The 23,939-nt window shown below is 34.9% G+C and overlaps 1 protein-coding gene across 2 annotated transcripts; it reads left to right on the top strand.

Moving 5' to 3' along the window:
* The first annotated feature begins 3,990 nt into the window (after positions 1–3,990).
* Positions 3,991–21,980, top strand: LOC108965975 (calcyphosin-like protein). 2 transcript variants are annotated; one of them, XM_018928663.1, is made up of 6 exons: positions 3,991–4,055; positions 20,593–20,741; positions 20,846–20,965; positions 21,043–21,100; positions 21,223–21,435; positions 21,666–21,980. In XM_018928663.1, the coding sequence occupies exons 1-6, from the start codon at positions 4,014–4,016 to the stop codon at positions 21,765–21,767; spliced, it is 684 nt and encodes a 227-aa protein (XP_018784208.1). In that variant the 5' UTR covers positions 3,991–4,013; the 3' UTR covers positions 21,768–21,980. The 2 variants fall into 2 exon arrangements, with proteins under 2 accessions (XP_018784208.1, XP_018784209.1); XM_018928664.1 differs by lacking the exon at positions 3,991–4,055 and adding an exon at positions 17,450–17,674.
* Positions 21,981–23,939: the final 1,959 nt, after the last annotated feature.

The raw sequence follows: 23,939 nt of genomic DNA on the forward strand, positions 1-23,939 counted from the left end.
AAAAGTTCATTCAAAAATAAAAATTAAAAAAAAAAGTTCCCCAAAGTCAATTTCTACAAAAGTTATGGCTATTTAAAAATATAAAAACCATTTTTTAGCAAAAAATAGCAATATGCATAACTTTTTTGAAGTTGGGCAAAAAAATTTGAAAAAATTCTCAAAAATGCTTTTCAAAGGGTAGAAAATGATGGATAAGTTTTAGCAAAATCTAAAGGGGTCGGGTTCAAAAGTGGTCGATTTGGAATGGAATACCCTATAATTTTAGATACATACACGCATTTTTCTAAGTTTAACTTAAAATTCAAATTAAAAACAAAGCGTGAAAGTTTTCTTCAGAAAACCCAAATTTATTATTATCCAACTCATGCCTTTAATAAATACCAAGCTTTTTTGATAGCTTCGAATTGCGATATAAAACAACATATAAAAAGCGAACTAATAACTATGATGCCAGGCTTAGGCAAAGCTACGCTTAATTGTTCTCACATGTATGTATGTATAAACACATTAAAGGATAAAGGGAAATGAGAAATTAGAAGAACGAGTAATGTTGTGGTGGATATGCAAAAATAGAGTGACCAGATAACAATTAATGTTAAATGTTACATATTTACAATGTTTTCTCACCACAGTGGGCTGAATATATGTGTGCGTATAAATTTAGTTAACTTACGTATAAATAATAGCTTAAGAGTAAATCTACGCATTATTGGTAGTTTCATCGTGAAAGTAGCTGCTCCGAACAGTCATCTACGCTAATAGTAACGAACATTATGAAGTTTTTACTCAAGTTACAGCAAATCTTATATATAGTATATACATGTATAGGAAACGGGCGGTAACGAAATTATATATAAGTACATATGTTATATACAAATATGACGACTATATATATGTTAAGAACATTATTTATTTTTCTCACAACATTTCGTGCAGAGTCCAACACTAACACGCCTATTTTGTATGCATCAAAGGCGAGTATTTATGTATAACCATCGGTAGGTATATAGAGAAATATGCGTAATAAGTATATTATAGGCAACTGAAGAGCCTGTCGTAGTTTATGTTTAATATCTATTACTATCCTTCATTATTGTATAATATACTAATATGAAAATAGAACAAATACTAAACTATAATTTTAATAAACTTATCTGAACATTGCCTTCTCACCTGTTGACAGTTAGAAAATAATTTTTCGGATACTTTAAAGTCCACAATATTAACCTATTCGAATAAGACAAGGACTTACTATAATCAAGAAAATATTATCTGTGAATTTCAATTACATAGCTCACACCTTGGCCGATATTTTCGGTAAAATGTCAACTTTACGAACTGAGTCCACACTGCTAGAAACCCCATTCTATCAATCTACTGCATACGCCGATTATATTGATATCGTTGGCCTCAATATCTCTTGCTGTTAGTTTTGCTTTCTACAGACTGGATATGGAAGCTAAGCAAATGGCTGTGATAGTGAATGAGCGCAAGACAAAATATCTCCTGTCTTCACACAAAGTCGTCGCATTCACGACTTGGCGCATCTTAAGACCTATTTTTTCGAGTACAAAGCGAAAAAATATTATTTTTTCCACTCACTCTAGTATTGTGCAGTTTGCTTGAGTTGATGTAAAAAGTGATCTGTATATACTTTAGGTTATGAATAGAAACAAGAAAACACATTAACGATAATACCATACAGAATTAAATAAGTCCTTTCTACAAGAACTTGATTTTCAGTTTGTATAACAGATATACGCTATAAATAACAGCTTCTTGATTCATCTTATAAAGCTGAAATGCTTTAATTATATCGTCATGTTTATCTGATTTTGCTTTAATATACATACATATTGTTACTGCATTACTTATTCACGTCAATACACGAGTATACAAGAAATATTTCTGACATTTCTACGAAAATACTACGCCACTAAGCACCCCACTTTTCTAATCACTCCAATTAATTTACTTCATTAGCAGAGCATATACATAGAAATATTTATGTACATATGTACAATACGTATATATGGAGGCATGTGAATAGATTGGAACACATATGCTTACAGCTGATATGTAAATATAATTATGCGTAAAACAATGTGTCACCTGTCAACCTTTGTTCTCGCTAGTATACTCGTCTGGCGCATTCCAAGTTAAAGTGAGCAATAAGTTGCGTATTATTGTAGCATATATTTCTAAATTATTCTTGTCACACAAATTAATTGTTGACTGTTTTTCGGTCAAATAGAATCATATTCATATGTGACTTCTGTGTATCTTTTAAGTTGTGAGACTATATGAGCAAAGAGGAGTATGCCGATATCCAAAGACCATACCATAAAAGAAATTTATCCCAATGACTTCAAATTAAAAAACTGCAAATTATTATGAAAATTAGACGATACTAGTTGCCATTGTTTCGGCTTTATTCTACTTGTTATATTTGGGTCCCTCTTGTCAAAAATTGTATTTTTCTATATGTAAAAGTAAAGTTAACGAATCCAATTCAAGACAAAAAACTATGTGGATATCTCATTAAAGTGCTATGAACGCTATCTCTAATGCGAGTTTGGTTTTACATATAGGTCACATTTTACCATGTTTGTTGCTTTTGAAAAGGAAGACTTGATATCAAATATGATTGTTTTAGAAGCCATCAGTAATAGACCTTCGCTAAAATAAAGGGGTTGAATTTTTTGTTGCTCCATTAGTGAAAGGACCGCAAACCAACTGATTTATTTGAATAGGCTGAATGGTTCGTTCGATTCGCTTTTGTAAATCATATCCATGAAGAAAACAGCTACATAGAAACGAAAAGTTCTCAAATTACTTATTTAGTAGAAGGTATGGTGAGTTGATTAACGTTATGTGTTTCTTCACAGAGAGCCAAACTCTCAACAAAGAATATTACTTGCGCGTATGCGTCGTCTACATCCAGCTGTTCGACTGAAAGACCGGAATTATGGTCAAACAACTCTTGATTTCTTCATCACGATAACCCGACTTTTTGAAAAAAACTCGGCTCGTATCGTTTCGCAATCACTGTATTCACCTAATTTGATTGCATGAGAATGTTGGCAATGCTATTAACTCAAAAGGCCAATGCGGGGACGCCCTTTTGACACGATTGACGAGATAAAAACCGTAAAAGATAAAGTCTTGCGGCCTATACCAGAAAAATACTATTTCGACTGTTTTGAAGGCTGGCGAAAGCATTGGAAAAATCCGTTTTCTTGAAGACGAATTGGTTTGGAAAAATAAATAAAGAATTTTCTATACATAAACAAATTTACCTTTTTAATCGTTATATGAATATAATTGAGTATGTAATTGCGATCGTTGTTTTTTAATCATGATTACTGCTAATTACCAACGAATTGGTTCCCTAAAGCTGCAAAGGACATTACTTAGCATCAATATTAATAGCCAGGTTTATATAAAGAGCTTTTATAGTATTTACTAAAAGTCGGTTAGTTTTGGAAACCCCCTTCACAAGCGTACAAGTACAACATACAAACGCACATTTCATCCAACAATTCTGTCACCGATATTTCCTTATTCCCATTGTCATTTCCGTGACTTATGCCCCATTTGTTTTATGTTGTGGTTCTTATTTATGCACTTTCGTCGTTGCTAACCACCGATGGGAACTAAATGTGCTAAGAAAAACACAATATACACGTATAAAAACATAAAGACGAGTGGGTAGCGGTTGGCGGTGGGCGCGGTGAAATATGAGTTGTGTCATGCAAAATAAAGGAGAGTCCTTCCGCCTTGAGGTTTGTTTAATTTGGCGTGTATTTTGTTTTTGTTTCGCTTTATGTTTCTATTTACTTTCATTTTTTTGTGTGTTTTCTGTATTTTTCTTTCATTTTTTGACTTTTTTGTTTGTATCCTCAATTTGGCTGGGACTGAATACTTCCGTATCATGAACGCATTGCCTTGTTGTTGCACGCATTCAATAATTTCGACATTTAATTTAGTGTTGATTCGTATGTTGAAGCGAAATGTTACAAATAAACCGAAATTCATTGAAGCGTCGAAGAAAGGTACAGTGGATATAAAAAACGGGGCTCAGAGAAAAGAGTATCCGAAATTTTAAAAAATACTTAACAAATTTATTTGCAAAACATTTTTGTCTGCTCTCCGAAGCGGTTTACATAAATTTTACGCTAAATTTAACGCGAGCATATTTTTTTCGGCGAACATGAAAGCGTTAAATGCATTTGATATAATATATATATGAGTGGACTGGTGTCAAAGACTACTTATCGAAAAATTTACATACATATATTCAGAAACACGACGTATTTGAAGTGATTTTCAGTGCGTGGTAGCTTTACTTGAAACAACTATGTGTGCTATGTGGCACAGAAATATTACAGTTAGCTAATTAGTTCCTTTTGACGCTTGACCATTAATGTTGCTTCGTTAGAAGGCCGAGTGAGTTCAATTACTTTTTGAGGGCAATGACACTAAATGACATACGTAGCAGGCTCGTTTACATAAGAACATACATATATACAAACATATACTGTATGTAAGTAAATATGTCCAAGTAGGTGGTTATTCACATCGCTCGTTTGCGAGAGTTCGGGTTTCGCTATTTATTGCTCTATACAGAGATATTACTGTAGACAAGAAAAAATCGATATTGGTAAAAATGTTTTAAATTGGTTTGTGTTTATATTGGGCCTTAGACCCAGAACAAATTTATGTAGCATTCCTTTCATATTCCTATATTGCAGTGTAAAAATGGGCGAAATCGGACTGCAATTACGCCTAATAGTAATAATTCCCTTAAAGTATGCCGCCTTATGACCAAAAATTGGATAAGTCCAACCAAAACTCTTCAAGACCCTACGTACCTCATATGTGGATATATGTGGTACTTTTAGTTGACTTTTTACCGAAAATATCGGTTAATGTGTAAGATATACAATTGAAATTCAGACAGAATCCTTTCCTCATAATAGTAATTCTGTGTATCAAAAATGACTTGAATAGGGTCAATACTTTCCTGATCCCCTATATACCAAATATAAAGATTTTCGAACTTCCAGCTGACTTTATACTCCACATATCGGCCAATATTTGAGTTCTCTTAATAAAAAAAGAGCGTGTTTTTCTTATATCAGTTTATCACTATGTCTAAAATAGATACAGTTGGGCGAAAACTTGACCCAGCCCCCATATAAATATTACCAGCATTTTCGAACATCTGGCTGACATTGCTCCATATAATTGGTGATTGTATGTGAATGAAACCCAGCGAATGTTTTAGTGTGTGGTATGTTAATGTGTCGATTAGTGTATGTGTTGTTGTTGTTCAATAAGTTTTGTCGCCCGATAAGATAGGGCGTTGCTACTAGCCCAAATTTTTTGTATGTTTTGTTGGTACACTCTTCATATGAACGTGTGTGAAGTGTCATTTCAATCTGTCAATTAATTCGTGGTTTACAAGCCAAGTGTCATCGTGTCACAGTATTTTTTTTTTTTTTTGCAATGGAAAAAGCTAAATTCGGTGCAGTGATAAAATTCTTATTTTCGGAAGGTGTAGCACCAATAGAAATTCAATAACGAATGTTAAAAAAGTAGAATGATTGTTCAGCTACAATTAGAACAGTAGGAAGATGGGTCAAAATACAGGATATGGTTTTGGAATATTTTTATTTAGTAAAAGTTTTAAACATCTCATTGGCAGTGTGAGTCATATTTTAAGTGAAATTTTTGGTTTCTGAAAGCTGTGTGCACAATGCGTACCGCATTCGGAAGAAAAACACATTCGATTGAGACTTTCTCAGTAAGGTTTTGAATGTTAGATAAAGTGGATTTCATCAGTATGAATTAAACTTGAGTCCATCACCATAAATCTTGAATCAAAATAAGCGGCAAAAGAGTGATGTGAAACTGGTTGTTCGGTTTCGAAACGAGTTCGTGTCCGGAAATCGGCCAAAAAGATTATGGCATCAGTTTTTTGGGATGCGACAGGAATTTTGTTTGTGGATTACGTGCAAAGTGGTAAAACAATTAATTCGGAATATTAACAAGGAATATTTCAATGAAAATTAGAAGAAGAAAAAAATCCTTTTTCATCAGAACATTAAAGTTCGAATTGTTGGAGCATTCACCGTATTAACCAGATTTTGGCAGAGGTCATAACGGCTGTTGAAGCGTATTTTGTAGACCTTCCGGATTCTCACTTCAGGGGAGCATGTGTTGTATTAATATTCAGGGAGATTGTACTGAATAATAAATTATATTTGGAGTCAGAAAATTGTGTGTTTCTAACCAAATGAAAAAACTTACTGAACAACCTCGTATACAGAGTATATTTATATATAAAATTGCTTAGATCCCGATTCTCTGGTTGACGTTTTACATCTTGAGAAATTTTTCTGTATTTGTTTGTTGCAAATTGCAAGAGTGTAAAATGTTCAGTTGCACCCAAACGTATCCCTTTCTTATTTGTAATTTTTAAATAGTACTACCTGAAAGTTTAAAGTGTGCCCACATTTTTTTAAAGCTTTTAAAATTTTTCGTACAATTTATTGCATTAAATGAACATGTGGATCACTAGGGAACGCAGTTGGCAATATGCAAATGCTGTGCTTACTGACCCTAACGATTCGTAACATATGTACGCTATTTCGTATGTGAAGCCTTGTTTGTATTTACAAATAATTAAAATGCTTCTCACACCCTGTAGGAAAATTAGCGTACGAATAGACTTATTTAAGCATCGCTATGAGCAACCCTTTTCGCACAGGCAAAATAATTTAGTACATTCAGATTATAATTGACAAAACAGTTTTGATTTTCACACAGCCGGCTTTGATCAACTATTTCTTGTTGGGAAAAGCTATTAACCGTAAAAAAGACGACAAAAGCATTTCAGACTTTTTTTTATTACGATCGCTATAAACTTATAAGATATTCGTAATTATTTATAAGATTTCGTACTAAAAGCAGATTAGCCATTTTTGTTATTGGTTGTCTTGGTGTTGTTGCAGCTTGCGTCAAATGGCGAATGATTGGCATCGACTGTCCCAGTTTTTGTCAATAGGGGATAAGTTTTCTAATAAGGTGAAATTATCTTGAACAATTAATTTGGCAACACGTTCTAGAACAGAACTTTACATTTGCGTTTCGATGCTCGATATGACCACCTCTGGCCTTAACTATGGCCTTGACATGGTCAAAAAACGAATCGCATACTGCCCGAATGTGACTTGCCGGTATTTTGGCCCACTCACGCACAATGTTTTCTTCAGCATCTCGAGACTGTGTATTTTTTACTTCGGACCTTGCTTTCCGAAATGGCCCAGAGAGAATAATCCATTGAATTTTCAATTGGTTAATTCGAGAGCCATTGTGTGGTCCTAATGAAGGTCGGAACGTTGTCTTTCAGCCATTCTTGGTTCACTCGCGCTTTGTGAGACAGTGCTGAGTCTTGTTGAAACGTCCATGGTTTGTGACCGAAATGTTTGTTTGCCAACAGCTTCAAAGCAGCCTCCAGGAAACTTTCCCGATAATATGTCGAATTTACTTTGACGCCAGGCTCGACGAAAACAATTGGATAGCGCCCATCTGCAGTGACAGCGGCCCAAAATATCGTTTGTGGCGGGTGCTGCCTCCTGGTGGCCAACCGTTGGCTTAAATTCTCTATCGGTTTGAGAGTTTACGAATAGCTCGACTGGAAAAATTATTTCGTCAGAAAGCACAATGTTTGGAATTTGACCGCTTTCGGCCAAGCGAAGGAACTGCTTCGCTCTCTCAAGTCTTACTTGTTGCTGCTTCGGTGTGAGATCATGGGCCTTTTGGAACTTGTAAGGCTTGATCTTGAGCTCATTTTTCAATATTCTTCGGATGCTGCGGTCGGATATTTTCAGTTCTTTAGCAGAACCCTGTAAAAAGAGAGTTTTCAGTTATTTCTTTATATACAAATGATAAATAAGGTTATAGCACAAAGCAATATTAAAAAGATTAATCTGAAACTATTTAAAAGGCGAAAATGTATATGTAATTTCATAAGAGCGTAGGTACGCCATGAGCCGTCTTCAATTCGCCATTTCTTAGCTCACTAATGTTTGTGCGCAGTCAAAAAGTGAATTTGTGGAAAAACGAAAAGTTGATGTTGGTGATCTAAATCAATACAAGAGAGTATGCGCATACTTCGCTAAAGCGTTACAACCGCTTTCTTCGATGCTAGCAATTTTTTTTTTTCATTTTTTAGACTAATTTTACTATATCAATTAGGTCAAATGAGGAGCAGAGTGCATGAACCGTACTCGGTAAAGGAGTGTTATTTAGGGAAAAAGTCTCTTCAACAATGAGGGGAGCGCTTAAGTCTTGTTTTCGCTACTCTCTATTGATCGTATTGAAAAGGTAGCTAAGATTTCATCACTAAAACGAAAACGAAAAAAAACCCTTATTAATGAATAATTTCAATTTATCTTAAAGTTTTGAGTTTTGTTAGCGCAATACTCTGCACAAGCTTTTAACACATTGGCGGAAACAGCGATGACCCTATAAAATATATATATACCTCTATAAATGTCCAGCATGGCGAGCTGACTCGATTTAGTCAAGCCAGTGTCTCTTTCTTCTTGTTATACTCTTACAACATGTTTTTACAGAGTATAATAGTTTTATTCATATAACTGTGATTAGTATCAGCTAAAACTTATTGTGACTGATATAGGGTTGTGTATATATAAATTATTAAGATGACGAGACGAGCCGAAATCCGGCTGAAGGTATGTCTGCCCGCTTTATGTTTAAACGCGTGTTTCTCTGAACGGTGTTTCGGTTTCGACCCTCAAAGGAAGAGTTTTGAAGATACCTAGTTCCAATTTGGAGAGCACATTTTTAACGTCATTCTCTATCGCGCTATGGAAAGCTTTTTTTTCGGTATCTTCTTATTTTTCCTACGAAGAATTGTTGAAAAACGACAAAATTCGACACTTCCATAGCGTAGTAGCGACTTTCCTACACATCAATAATTTTTTGAAATTTTAGTTTAACACCAAAACAAACAAAACTTTTTTGACGTGTCATTTCAAAAATTTATTTAACTAAATATTATGGAACCAATAAATAAACATAAAAAAATCATTTTGTATTCGTCATAAATTTATTTATTTATAAAAAAAAAACCCTGACCGATTAGTTAATTTAATAAGAATTTAGTATGCCGTCTCAGGATTGCAAGGATAAAAAGAATATGGTCGGATAGAGGAGATAATTCTGACCAAGGATATATAGTTTTCGAGATATTCCCGTTTAAAGTTGAACATTTGCAATATTTTAATTACATATTCCATATATAAAATTAATTTTGCACTTATATTTTTCACTTTTATATCCACTAGCACTTCACTAATTCACTTGTACACATTTATTTTATATAATATAGTACAAAAATAGCTTTTAATATATATTTAAATTATTGTTGAATAACAAATGAATTACAAACTGTCAAATAATCAGTGTTACTTTATCGACATCATTTGTAAAATAACCAAAAGAAATAAAGTAAACAGATTATAACCCAAATAAGAGAATAGAAAACATAAAATATAAAGAAATTATTTAAATTTAATAAAACAAGCGTGTATTAAGGCTTGTATATAAACTTTATTGCCTCTAATAACTTTAAAAAAGGATCTTCGTGTCTGTTGGCCACATTTTTCCGCCAAACATACTCAACAATTAAATCCGCGAAGTTTTCGGGATTGTTGTGGTTGTCCCTCGCAAAAAACCTTTTAATTACACGCCCTGGTTTCTATACGCAGCGCAGTTCCATCTAAAGCCACAAATGGATTGTCCGGCTCGCTATGATTTACTTTTCAGTGCTCATACCCGCGATTCGCCAAACCATCGTACGCCTTCCAGCAATCCGTGCTTATTATAGTTCCTGGCGCAACATGCATCTTAATCAGGGGTATGAGCACCTCCGCAGACCTAACATTTCCTGGGCATACCTCCAGCCGCAGGTCATCGCTCCCATTCTCAAACATCCCAACAGCCAGTGACCTTCTACACTCCTGCCTAAAATGAGAAAAGCATATAAGTAATTATTGTATAACTTAACTTGTTGTTGTTGTATAACTTGTATACCTTAACTTTATTCAATTTCCTCTTCTCGAATTTGCTTTCATCATTCATTTTTGCCAGGGCCACCAATTTTACCTACCGCCTCCTGATGTTCCACTTGGTATAAAACAACCGCTTCGCGACAGTAGTTATACCAGTCACAAATGGTACCGCTAGATAATTTAGGTTCCCTGACAATGCTGTTTTTCCTAACTACCTCATGCGACCAGTGCGATGCGTAGCAAAACATTAGATAGAAAGCTTGTGGCAAAGGTATTCTCACATTTCCCAACCAGGTGCCCATGGATCGAGATATCGCCGAACGCGTTCGGCAAGATCTTTTCGTCCCCTAAACGTACCGACGGTGCTATTTCCCATCACGGAGAGCACCATCGGCAGTCTATGCACCCTGCAAGTCCTTCCTTTAGCAATGACACTCTCCTCTTCGCAAAAAGATATGCAGCTCTCCCTCGATTGGAATGTGTGGAATATTTTGGCAATATTCCACATTCCCTTCACCTCCGACATGCTCAATTTGTTCGTTCTACGAACACGAATTGTCACTTGTTCTTGCAGATCTACATATGTATAATTGTAACGAAGTATTAGAAACATGATTTAAATATTATTTTCAATATTTAAGTTATCATACCTGAAGAATTATTTGCCATTTTCTTCAAAAATATTTGAATAGTTTTAATAAAAATTATATTGAGTACGTCCACACAGCTTATTTTCCAAATACGAAATAATTATAAAAATGACAAAAAATGCAACGGTACTTTGCGTACTAGCAGTACTTATATCCGTTAGATCGCATTGACGTTAGGGTTGTTGTTATACCCTCTATGACATTGCTACTTCTTCGCGTTGAAATCCTTTTTGCGTGGGCGCCCTTCGGCAGCATTTCAAAAAAAAAAAAGAAAAAAAAGAACTCTGGTCGGTCCACCACCTGGGTGTACCAAATTTTTTTCGCGTAGAACTCCTTTTTGCGTGGGTGGCCTTCGGCAGTGCTTCAAAAAAATTAGCCTTGTCGATTAAAAACCGGGTGTATACATTTTTTTTCTCCCGTTGAACTCATTTTTACATTGGCGCCTTTCAGGCAGCTTAAATTTTTTATATATTTTTTATTGTTTATCAACGATTATGTTTCCTGTATTTAGGGTATAATATTTATTTATGTTTTATTTTTTTAGTTTGCAAAATATTTTAGTATGGTAACACTGATTATTTGACAGTTTGTAATTCATTTCTTATTCATATTTCAACAATAATTAAATGTGCATTAAAAGCTATTTATACACTATATTATATAAAATAAATGTCTGCAAATGAATACGTGATGTGTTAGTGTATATAAAAGTGAAAAATATAAGTGCAAACTTAATTTTATATATTGAAAATAATTAATTAAAATATTGCAAATCTTCAACTTTAAACGCGAATAACTCGAAAACTATAAGCTTCCTGCAGATGTAGCCAACTATATTCGTGATCTGGAGAATCTCCACTATCCGACCATACCCATTTTATTCCCGAAATCCTGGGATGGTATACTAAAGCCGACCCGTTAATTTTAACACTAAAGAAAGAAATCGCGAAAGTCAGCAGTGATGCCAACAATTAAGTAAACAATTATCTGCTATTGAGGTGCACATTTCCTACACGGCGCTTTTATGTTATACATTCATTTCTGTTGTTGTTGTAAACGAGTGCTGCAGTGACGCACAAAAAAGATTTCCGCTATTTATCAATGGGCTCATCAGTCATTGAGCTGGAAATTAATTGAAAATTTTCAACAATTCCCATGAAAATTAAGTGAAAGAGTATGCGAGTCACAAATGAGCTGAACTCGAGCACCACAATCACATACTTGCACAGGTATATATAATACATTAACATATTTATGTATGTGCATATCAATAAGAACACATTTGTATAAAGATGGGATTCATTCAAGTGTGGACGAGCGCATTCAAAACGAATACCCAATGGGTTGGGTCACAAAGTAAGCAAGCTTTGGCGCTGCGCGGTGCAATAATATCAACAACAATGTCAATCTGTAATTGCAATTACAGTATGTGCGAGTGATACAAGCCGATTGTGAGAGTGCGTGTGTTGGTGCGAGTATATCAATGCTTAAGTTAATAAGTACGAGCACTTTTAGAAATACAAGTACTTGTATATGCGTACTCATAAGCAGTTGAATGCTGCCTGTTGCATGTCAGTTCTTCTAAAAATGCTCTTATGCAATATATACATACATATAAGTATCTATATTACAAGTATATACTTGAAGCAACTTATTCAAATTTAATAGCTCACGCTCAACTCATTTCCGTCGCTTTCACCATTCATGTATTCATTTCTTTTGTTTTTCTTGCACGGCAGTCATTCGCGCATGCAAATGTCAATTGGGAGCCGCTGTGGTTGCATGTGGGTAGCTTCGAGCCAAAAGTAAGGCGAAGAGAGCCGGCGAACGTAATGCTCTATATTTGTTGTTGCATCACAAACCCTATTTTTGTTCTTATTTACTTGTACTCTTACGAGTAGGTAGTTAGCTAGTATTCATTAACCTTAATGTTGTTGTATTTTTGGTGCATGTTGTTTTCTCTTTTCTTTAACCCTGGACAGGGTAATTAAGTTTGTCACGAAGTTTGTAACACCCAGAAGGAAGCGTCGGACACCCTATAAAGCGATGTCCGTCTGTCTGTCTGTCCGTCCGTCTGTCTGCCTATTTGTATATATACGAACTAGTCCCTCAGCCTTTATACTCTCGCAACAAAGTTGCTAAAGAGAGTATTATAGTTTTGTTCACATAACGGTTGTTTGTAAGTCCTAAAACTAAAAGAGTTAGWTATAGGGTTATATATACCAAAGTGATCAGGGTGACGAGTAGAGTTGAAATCCGGATGTCTGTCTGTCCGTCCGTCCGTGCAAGCAGTAACTTGAGTAAAAATTGAGATATCATGATGAAACTTGGTACACGTATTTCTTGGCTCTATAAGAAGGTTAAGTTCGAAGATGGCCCACTGCCACGCCCACAAAATGGCGGAAACCGAAAACCTATAAAATGTCATAACTAAGCCATAAATAAAGATATTAAAATGAAATTTGGCAGAAAGGATCGCATTAGGGAGGGGCATATTCTGACGTAATTTTTTTGGAAAAGTGGGCGTGGCCCCGCCCCCTACTAACTTTTTTGTACATATCTCGAAAACTACTATAGCTATGTCAACCAACCTGTATAGAGTCGTTTAGGCAATTCCATATACAGTTCAAAAATGGAAGAAATCGGATAATAACCACGCCCACATCCCATACAAAGGTTATGTTGAAAATCACTAAAAGTGCGTTAACCGACTAACTTAAAACGTCAGAAACACTAAATTTTACGGAAGAAATGTCAGAAGGAAGCTGCATACAGGTTTTTTTTAAATATTGAAAATGGGCGTGGCGTCGCCCACTTATGGGCCAAAAACCATATCTCAGGAAGTACTCAACCGATTTCAATGAAATTCGGTATATAATATTTTCTTAACACCCTGATGACATGCACCAAATATGGGTGAAATCGTTTCACAACCACGCCTGAAATCTCGATTATCACTTTATCATGCGAGAGTATAAAATGTTCGGTGACACCCGAACTTAGCCCATCCTTACTTGTTAAGACATCGTTTTGAAATTTTGCAAATGTCATTTTCTCTTCAAGAAGCTGCTCATTTGTTGGAATTGCCGATATCGGACCACAATAATATATAGCTGCCATACAAACTGAACGATCGGAATCACGTTCTTTGTCTTGGATTACTGCTTAAGGTAATAATATAATCTCAGAAAAAGTTGTTCAGATCGGATTACTATAGCATATAGCTTCCATACAATCTGAACACATAGTTACTAAAAGAAATGCACGTTGAAGGGTATATTAGCTTCGGTGCAGCCGAAGTCAACGTTTTTTCTTGTTTATATTTGCGTGCATTATTCATCGGCAACACTTTTGTTTATTTAGTCATAATCATTACACGATGTGTTCGGCATGAATTGAACGAGCGAGTAATGTAACTTTGTTAGGTTGTGCAAAAAGCAATGTCAAAGTGGTTGAGTGGAATGAAGAGATGATATGAGTGCGTATGAGTGTGACTGTCAAGATATGTATATTTCCAAGTCAGATTACTTGAATTTAAATTTCCTTATTTTCCTAAGGACATCCCATTAAAATTACAAAATGCCATTTATTTACTTCCATAGCGATAGTGCGTCGGTATGCGATTTTTGACCAATATAAATTATAGAACAATTAAAAAATATTCCAATTTAAATAACCCTATGTTCTGTGCACTTGACAAATAAACAAAAGCAAAAAGTGTCTTATTCTGAACCTAGAGTTATTCACTACACAAAAATGCCTGGTTGTTCTTGGCCACATATTTTTCGTAAGAGCCGCCCCCATGAAATTTGAAGCAGCCAGAATTTTGATTAAACTTAGCAATTAAAGAAAATGGATCACTAATACCTCGTTAATTTCTTAAGTAATGCGCGCGATCCCTTAATTTTCCTGTTCGTTTAACGTAAGAAATAAAAGCGGAATATTTTTCATTGCAGAAAATTGATTTTCGGTCTGAACAAGCCAAATCCTCTCATATCAAGGACTCTCTCATGAACACAAGGTTTTTTTTTTTAGACTTGTGGTTCTCAAAAAAATGTAAAGCTCATATTATTCGTTATCAGCAAGAATATTATTACAAACATTATGTCTTGAATGATATCGAGGAAGTGACCACCGAAGCTGGCTCAAATAAATACCAGCCGAAAGACATAATTTTCAGCAATTGAAGCAGAATTGCCAAGGCGTTAATCGTCTCGGGCGTATCGGCGTAGACAAGGAAAACTTAAAAAAAAAAAAACAAAAGTTCAGCTGTGTTAAATCCACGTGCATTCGTGAAGTTCACGCCACGGATCAATAGAATTTCCTCACCAAAAATTTCCTTCAATAACTTAATTCTTTCGTTGAGTGTATGGTAGATAACGTCAACTCGATGGAACCAAAGCTCGTCGCATCAACACACTCCAATTCAGGCAGTTCAATTAACCAATGACTCTAACGTTATGGGCGGCTTCATGTTTAAAGAGATACGGGCCACAGATTCTCTCTGTCCATAGACCACAATTAAAAGTGCTCATCACTAAAAATGTGATAATTTTATTTGTTAACGTACACAGTAAAAAAGCAATTATGTTGACCAAATATTAGACGCAGCATTTGCGGTGTTACATGCTAGATTCATTATTTTCTTAAAAAATTGCATTATTTGCAAACACTCTTCCGGAGTAAGTCAATTTATTAGGAGAAGGCAAGAGTATACCATAAAGCTAGCAAGAGTTCTTAAAAAGAAAAATGCCGAATACCGTATTGCCTCTCGTCTTAAACAAGACCCGTTATCACGTAAAATTTCGCGACACATTTTGAAGATGAGTATGATTGGGAAAGAATAGGTAAAAGGATGACTTTGAAATGCAATTTAGAGGGAATATGTTTTGCGACACCTTCTGATACGAAACTGGATATAAATTAAAATGAGTTCCTTTGTCTTTCCGGTTAACTTTATGTTGCGAATGTTAGTGAATATCCGAGCTGTCATAATGAAAATTGGTGCTTTTGTTTGCTTTCAAATTTCATTTTATATTTCGGGATTAGAGAACAAAAACAAATTTTAATAAAAGAAAATCGATTCACTGTTTTTGAAAAAAGCATTAACCGCCTATTCAGGTGTCGAAAAACGTTGACCTATTAGTGTATTTTTTACGTCGATGTTTGCATTATCGTGATGAAGAGCGGTCTGTGTTCGCCTGTTAATTATCCTGATTTCTTGAAAGACAACTGGCTTTTTCTGCGTTGTTGTAGTGGTACAGTTTGTATGTATCCAGTAGACAACAGGCAGCTATTTTCTTTTAAGTGCTCGCGCGCGAACAACTTTTGTTGGATTCGGCTCATCCATGGACTGTTCTTTTTTTTTGGCGTAAATCAACATTTCACTCAATCTCTCGATTACATTTCTCCCGCTCAATCTACACGAAGCTTTCTTTGAGTGACTGACAAATTGTGTGCGATCCTGCGTAAAATTTTTTTCAAATGTCAAATATCCTTTGTAATATTGAATGTATACTGGTCCCACTAATGCCTATAGTTTCCTCTATCTTACGACAGGTCATATGACGATCTAGAAATATTAGTTTGTGCAAGCAGCAATAGTTTTCGGAAGAACAACTGATCCTCGAAATCCTCCTTGGAGTGATCTACGACCACGATTAAATTCACTATACCATCGATTAAGACTCGCCCTTGATGTGGCTTTATCGCCAAATTTAAGATAAAGTTGGTGTTTTGAGTTGCCAGACTACACTATTGTTGCGAAGTACGAAATATTTCGAGTCGGGTTGGGATATAAACAACATTCGAGCCATTTAAAGTTATTTGATTATGAAGAAATGTAGTTTGATTTTGTTTGTCAGTTTGTATGACATAGTTATCCTCGCGGAACAATTTATTATCTGGTTATATCATTGTTTTGGATATTAATCCATTCTGAATTTCTTCAAGCTATCTCGTCAAAAAAGAAGTTTTCCATATAAAGATTTGGTTTGGGTATGTTTGTTTGACAGCTATGTGTTATAGTTATTCGGTATTAGTGGTTCCGATAAATGAGTAGCATTTAGAGAAGAAAAAGACGTGCGCTTCTTTGATATAACAAAAAATGAGGGAGTAGTTTGCATATGTACATATATACAGAGGACCGTGTTTAAATCATGTCAACTCGTCACGCTGATCGTTCATATATGCGAAATCTCTTTGTAGATGTTGAAAACTTCTTGACCAGCTTAAATGATATATAATAATACAAGTTAAAATTTGGTGAAAAGTCTACAAGTTCAATAAAAAACTATTAGAACATTGCAAGTAGCAAAAGTTTAGTCTACCACTTTTCTACCGCTTTTATTTTCTTAGAAATTTTCCACATTTTCATTAACTAAAGTAGCATGCGTCATTGTTGTTGTTATCGCCGACGTCAAACCACATGAACGTGCCACAAGCAATCATAACATATACAAGATCTGGCGAGCGCTATTTGTCCACACGCTTTGCCGCACATTCGTCAATTTACCGGCATACCATATTTGTATGCGAAGATAATAGTGAGATATAATTGCGTATATATACATATATAATTATATAGCTGCTTATGTACACACATGTGGGCCGACTACATGTGTAGCGGTGCAGTCTGCCGGCCCCGTGTCGGCGTTAAACGCTTTCACAATCACATTTACTGGCTTACTCAGCGCCAGCAAGCTTTAGTTTAACTTTCAAAGCCGCAAGAGTAACAAGTTCGTCGCTCTGTATAAAAGTCCCAAAGAAATCTATAAATTTCCGCTCATAGATTTCGATTTAATATACCCGGTGGTGTCTAGTCATCTTTTTTCTGCAGACAACGCGGAAAACAGAATATATTTTATTCTTTTAATAAATCGATAAATTCGTGGGAGAAAAATGTCCGAAGAAGCAGATGTAAGTAGAAATATTGCACTGTGTGTAATTGAAAGTAGCGGAAAAAAAAAATAATAATAATAACTGGGGAGTTAGCGTCTGGTTTTAAGCGCTTAGAGCAACGACCGGCAGAAGCGATAATTAAATTTTTAACGATCGCACTCGCACTGCTCACATAAAGATTTTATTGTTTCCCGCACATAAAGTTCTTTTCTCACGAAACTCTAAAAGTAATTAAATTATTCTTCATTTCACACTTGAAAATACATATGTACATATACCCGTGTGTTCATATTAAGGTAGTTACTTATGTTCATTCACATTTATTTTTATTTTCTGTGAGACATATCTCGTCAGACAACTACAACATATGGCTCACCTTAATTATTTGCGGCTTTTTAGTTTTTATTACTTTATTTTCCTTTCTATTTCTGTTTACTCGCTGGCATTTCAGCTCTGACTCACTGAAAATTGCGAAACACTCATTTTCATGTGACTGCCAGTTTTCGGTTAATCTCTCACTTTGCTTTTGGTATTGTTGTTATGTTAAAACCAACTACATTTATTGACTCACTTGCTCGCGTTTAAGTTAATCGCTTTAAGGCGGCTACAACTGCGGCAAGTAAAGTAATTTCTGATTTACATATAATATGAGAAAGTATTGCTTTTCGAAAAGTAATATCAGATTTACTATATTTTCAAAAAAAGTGTTATTATAAATTATAATACTTTGCGAAGGTGAAACCTTAATAAATTGATTTATTTATTTATTTATTATTAATTAAGGTAATTAATTAAGGTTTCCATTTTCTTTCTAGTGTTACTGTGTATCTAATTATTATAATTTAACGTATATGGTTTGTAGGAAGAAATAGATCGCAGACCGCTTTTAAAAATGTGGTTAATACAAACTAGCCTTCTATACTATAAATAAATATAGCGTCACGCTTCTGATTTTTTGCACTGTAATGAAGAAACGGTTTCTATGAAAATAACCAAGTATTCATTAAACAATTTCATTGACACTTTTCTCCTTTAAGCGTTTCTGTTTCATAGTCCTCTAACTTAGTAAAAGCTTTGAAAACTAAATTCGAAAAAAATTTGCCAGCTTTTGGAAAGCACTTTCTTGTGTGCTCTGTAGGTGACTTTAAAAGACCTTCGAAAGATTTTTATGTCATACTATAATCTGATTCGAGATTACAAATTTTATTCTAGTAATTTTACAAATATGTAATTGTTTCTTATTATTATATATCGGTTTGCTATGAAGTAGTCAGTTTAAACTCTCAACCTATCGAAGAGGGGATCAAGTTAAATTGCTTAGTGTACCGTGGTTCATTCAATTGACATACTAAAACACTAAATTGATAACTAAATATACTAAAGCAAAGTTAAAATGCTAAGCAAATTTGTATTCTTTTTAAGGAGAAAGATATTTTTGACTAAAATTCGGCTTTCTTGTTCAAAATTTATTCGAATGACAACGATGAACCGATTAGAGCGATATTTAATTTTTCCAGTCTTTCAAAATAGACCGGAGTCTCATTGATAATCTCTTCTTCTTCTAAAGGTAGCGTTGATCTGAAGGCTCATTGTTGACAGTGTTATTATTTTCAGGCATTTGTTACCTACTCTCGAGCTTATACCTGTAGATCTTAACGCAACAATGAAATTAATTTCTGGGACATCCACATCCATTTTGTTAATTTCTAAGGAATTATGCTAACTATTTTTGGTATCAGTATTTTATAAAATCGTACTCAATTGTCCGAAAGCTGTAAAATTTACTAACTTGGGTTTTACAGTACATAAACCTCTCTGCTGGTTTGAGTTCTTTTCAGCCTTCCTTTTAAAGCTTTCACTTCGGTTAAGGGGTTGCATAGGTTTCGTAAATGAAATATTTTATTCGAATTTTGTACAAACATACACAATTAACAAAGAAATTCTGAGATTTTTTGACAAAAATATTTTAAACTCGGCCTTTGCGGTGCCTTTCCGGTCCGGATCCTCCTTACATGATCATCAAAAGCGAAAAAAGAAAAATTAAGTGTTTTAGTTAAAACCTTAACTTAGAACTTGGAGGAAGGGCAAACGTGAAAATTTCATGAAGATCGGTTCTGTATTTCTCGAGAAATCTTGCCAAGCGACTTCAAAAACATTGCTTCAGGAAAAACGCGTTTAAAGACGTCGGACCTAGTCTAGTCGAGCGCACAAGTTCTCAAGGCTGTATTACCGAAACTGTTACTCGGATCAACGTAAAAATTTAGACAATATTCTAGAAGGATTTCATAAGTCAATAACGATCTTTTTTTTTTCTTTTGAAACTCTAGAATTTGCGTATACAAAATTCTGTATATATGCTTTGCAAATATTTATGCTATTATGGGTAATTTTGAGATTTCCCCTGAAACCCTCACCATAATTATTTAAAATTATTTTTATATACAAACTTTGCTGAAATAACAAATTTTAAGTACTAGTCATATCGAATTGGTTCACTAATATGCCTGAAGTGACCACAATATACACGTAAATGAGTTCTAAGAATTTTGTTAGAATAAGCCATACCATTCCTACAAAGTTCTTAGAATTCATTATATATAGTGGCCACTTCAGGCATGTCAATGCGTCATGTGAAAATATTTGTAGTGCCCGTTTGTTCCCACTGAATTAGACTCTCACAGCTATAGGTGTACCGTCAAGGAGAATGCATGTTCTTCACATGTTCTCCTAATACCGATAACATTCTTAAAACGATATGAAATGGTTCACTAAAAAACTTTGTGAAATCATTATATTTCTATTTTGTTTTTATAAAAAAAAAACGTGCACAAATTATCTCAACGCCCTTATTTTTTAACTATTACAACATGTAGAAATCAACTAATTGTTCCGAAGTTTAATATGTTAATTAACGTTCTGCGTCTCTCCTTTTACAGCTGAGTAATCAAGACCTCTACTCATTGGAAGCCAATTTGGTTAACAAGTCGATGCGAGAATTGGCAAATGGCGAGGAGAAAGATCCAATTACCAAATTACGTTTGTTGTGTCTGAGTCGAGGGGCAACTGGTATTGTCGGTTTGGGCAGGTAAGAGGGAAGCCGGTTATTTCATACACTTGCACTAGCGTCAAAGTGTATAAAACAACAACCATTAAACAAATTTTCAACGCATTTCATAATTTTTCCACTAGAACTTTCCGCAATATGGACGACGATGGCAGCAAAGCACTGAACGAGGAAGAATTCATCAATGGCATACGTGAGACGGGTTTAGATGTAAGCGACGAGGAAATCAAGGAGATGTTCAAGTGGTGAGTGCAACACACACATACTACAAAATATAAAGGCAAGCCGTTTTAATAAAATACCCGATTTTCTGTTGATTTAGTTTCGACGAAGATGGCAGCGGTTCCATTAACATGACAGAGTTTCTATTGAAATTGCGGGTAAGTAATGCACACACTTAGTTAGTATGCGAAGCGAACTTTATGTTAATTTACTTGCTGCTTTGCTTAATATATCTAAAGGTGGTGTTTTTTTATAACGATTTTCCTTCCATTTCCGGTAGCCACCGATGTCGCAGTGCCGTCTAGACATCATCCATCAAGCTTTCGCCAAGATGGACAAGTCCGGCGATGGCGTTATTACTGTGGATGACTTGAAGAATGTCTACTCAGTGAAAGAGCATCCGAAATTTCAGAGCGGCGAGTTGAGTGAAGATGAAATATTGACGGAGTTTTTGAATAATTTCGAAGGGGGCCGTGGCAATTTGGATGGAAAGGTGAGCTATTGAGTGGAAAATTGAATGCGTTGCATATTTAGTGAGAGTATTTCGCCGACGGAGTACTGGTGTATTTGGCATATACATTTGTGTAGTGCAGTGAGAATGCTTTGCCAAAACCGAAAATATGTTTGTGTAGAAAATGTGAAGTAAATCCATTTTATATTTGAATTTATGTATATTTGTATAAATTTTTCATAAAGTGCTAATGTTCATTTTATATCTTTCAGATCACCAAAGAAGAATTCGAGAACTATTATGCGACCATTAGCGCCTCCATTGACAACGATATGTTCTTCGACCTGATCATGAGACGTGCCTATGCTTTGTAAATCAACTAAACCAGTGGTGCATTGAAGTCTCGCAGTGTTTCAGTATTTAATAATCTCTACTAGTTTTTAGATTTCACTTCTTTGTATGTTTTATGTTGTGAAAAACTGGAAATGTATGTCCATATATAGTATACGATGATGTCGATGTAAATTAATTATTATATAATATATATAAATTCACTCTGTGCCTATAATTTCTAGCAAGCAAAAATATAATGCGATTTTTTATTTTAGTGCAAATACAGAGAGATAATTAAAGTTCCAGGAATTTTTTATAAATGGTTTTACCAACTCGGATATCCTTTTATCAAGCATGAGTCATAATTCAAAATGTTTTATTACACTTTTTTAATTTACATGCTGTAGTAAATTATCTCTCGAGAATGTCTTGGGTTATACCTTCATCTTCAGAATTTCCAATAACACAGCTATCATGACGTAAGAATATAAGAGTATTTTGTAAATAAACATTGAATAGCGTCGGAAAAAGGAATGTTACTTGGGGCCTTACTTAGTTTCACGAAAGAATTGCGGAAATCTTAGCGAAATGTAGTATGTTCCAGGAGCGGCGAAAATGGTTATGACTAAGACAGCGTAACAATAATCAACGGCGCCGTATTGTCATACTCCTTGTTCAAGGTGTACGCGATAGCTAAAACAGTAAGTATGTTCATAAATGCATTAATTCACTGGTCTTACAACAGAAATAAAAAGCAAGAAAAAAAATTAACTTTGGTTGCACCGAAGCTAATACACCCTCCACAGGTGCATTTTTTTTAGTAACTATGTGTTCAATTTGTATGGAAGCTATATGCAATTTTTGCGGATATTATATTGTTACGTTAAGCAATCATCCATGCCAAATTTCGTGAAGATACCACGTCAAATGCGAAAGTTTTCCATACAAGCCCTTGATTCCGATCGTTCAGTTTGTATGGCAACTATATGCTATATTGAGACGATCTGAACAATTTCGTCCGATATTCAAATATTTCTATGAACAATAACTCATACCAAATTTCGTGAAGATATATCGTCAAATGAGGAAGTTTCCCATGCAAGCTTTTGATTACGATCATTCAGTTTGTATGGAAACTATATGCTATAGTTAATCCATCTGCACAATTTCTTCCGATATATCATTGCTGCCGTAGAAAATAATTTGTACCAAATTTCGTGAATATATCCTGTCAAATGTGAAAGTTTGCCATACAAGAACTTGATTCCTGTTAATAGCTGTGTTATTGGAAATTCTGATGATGAAAGTATAAGCCCGTGTTTCAAGTATCTCGCCAACATTGTTCGGTTTGTATGGCAGCTATATATTATAGGTGTCCGATATCAGCCGATCCGACAAATGATCAGCGTCTTGAAGAGAAAATGACGTTTGCAAAATTTCAAAACAATACCTTAAAAACTGAGGGACTAGTTCGTATATATACACACAGGGACGGACTGACAGACATGACTAAATCGACTAAGCTCAACATACTGATCTTACTTATATATACTTTATAGGGTCTCCGACGCTTCCTTCTGGGTGTTATAAACTTCGCGACAAACTTAATATACCCTGTTCAGGGTATAAATATGACTTCTACGGTCAAATCTATACTAAAACAGGCGAAAGTATTATGAGCACCAAGACCAGCAGCCCCGTCCAACATATTCTCTCGGTTTAGCACCGGTAAAAATAAGACCATAAGGTTATTGGTTATTGGTTAATATGCGACGTTTGGTCAAATAATCGGTCACAAGTGTCAATCGATGAGACGGTTTTTTGGTCGTCAGTCGAATTTGTGCAAAACAAACCGTGCACACACCTTTCGTAAGTCCACATCTTCGGTCAAAATGCGATTAATGGATCTTTTGGAGATCTTCAATTCCATTTCCATGAATTTCAATGATGATTTCGACAGATTTTCGATGAATTCACTCACAGTTTCGATGGAATTTCCGGTGATCACGGTTTTTGATGCGCACACATGTTGGTCGTCATTTATGTCCTCACGACCACTTTGAAATAGTTGAAACCACTCGTGCACTCTGCTACGGGATAGGCAATCATCGCCATAAACTTGTTTCATCAATTGAAACGTTTCGGTGAAAGTTTTACCAATTGTTAAATTAAATTTTTTGTTGGCTCTTTGTTCGAAGCTCATTTTCGCAATG

This window comes from Bactrocera latifrons, unplaced genomic scaffold, assembly GCF_001853355.1.
Source record: "Bactrocera latifrons isolate USDA-ARS-PBARC rearing strain unplaced genomic scaffold, ASM185335v1 scaffold_152, whole genome shotgun sequence".
Classification (NCBI taxonomy): domain Eukaryota; kingdom Metazoa; phylum Arthropoda; class Insecta; order Diptera; family Tephritidae; genus Bactrocera; species Bactrocera latifrons.

Bases quoted from the DNA above. Each gene is read 5' to 3' on its own strand.
- LOC108965975 (XM_018928663.1), top strand. From the start codon at position 4,014: ATGTTACAAATAAACCGAAATTCATTGAAGCGTCGAAGAAAG. The intron at 4,056-20,592 runs GTACAGTGGATA...CTCCTTTTACAG, and splicing joins CATTGAAGCGTCGAAGAAAG to CTGAGTAATCAAGACCTCTA. The intron at 20,742-20,845 runs GTAAGAGGGAAG...TTTTTCCACTAG, and splicing joins GGTATTGTCGGTTTGGGCAG to AACTTTCCGCAATATGGACG.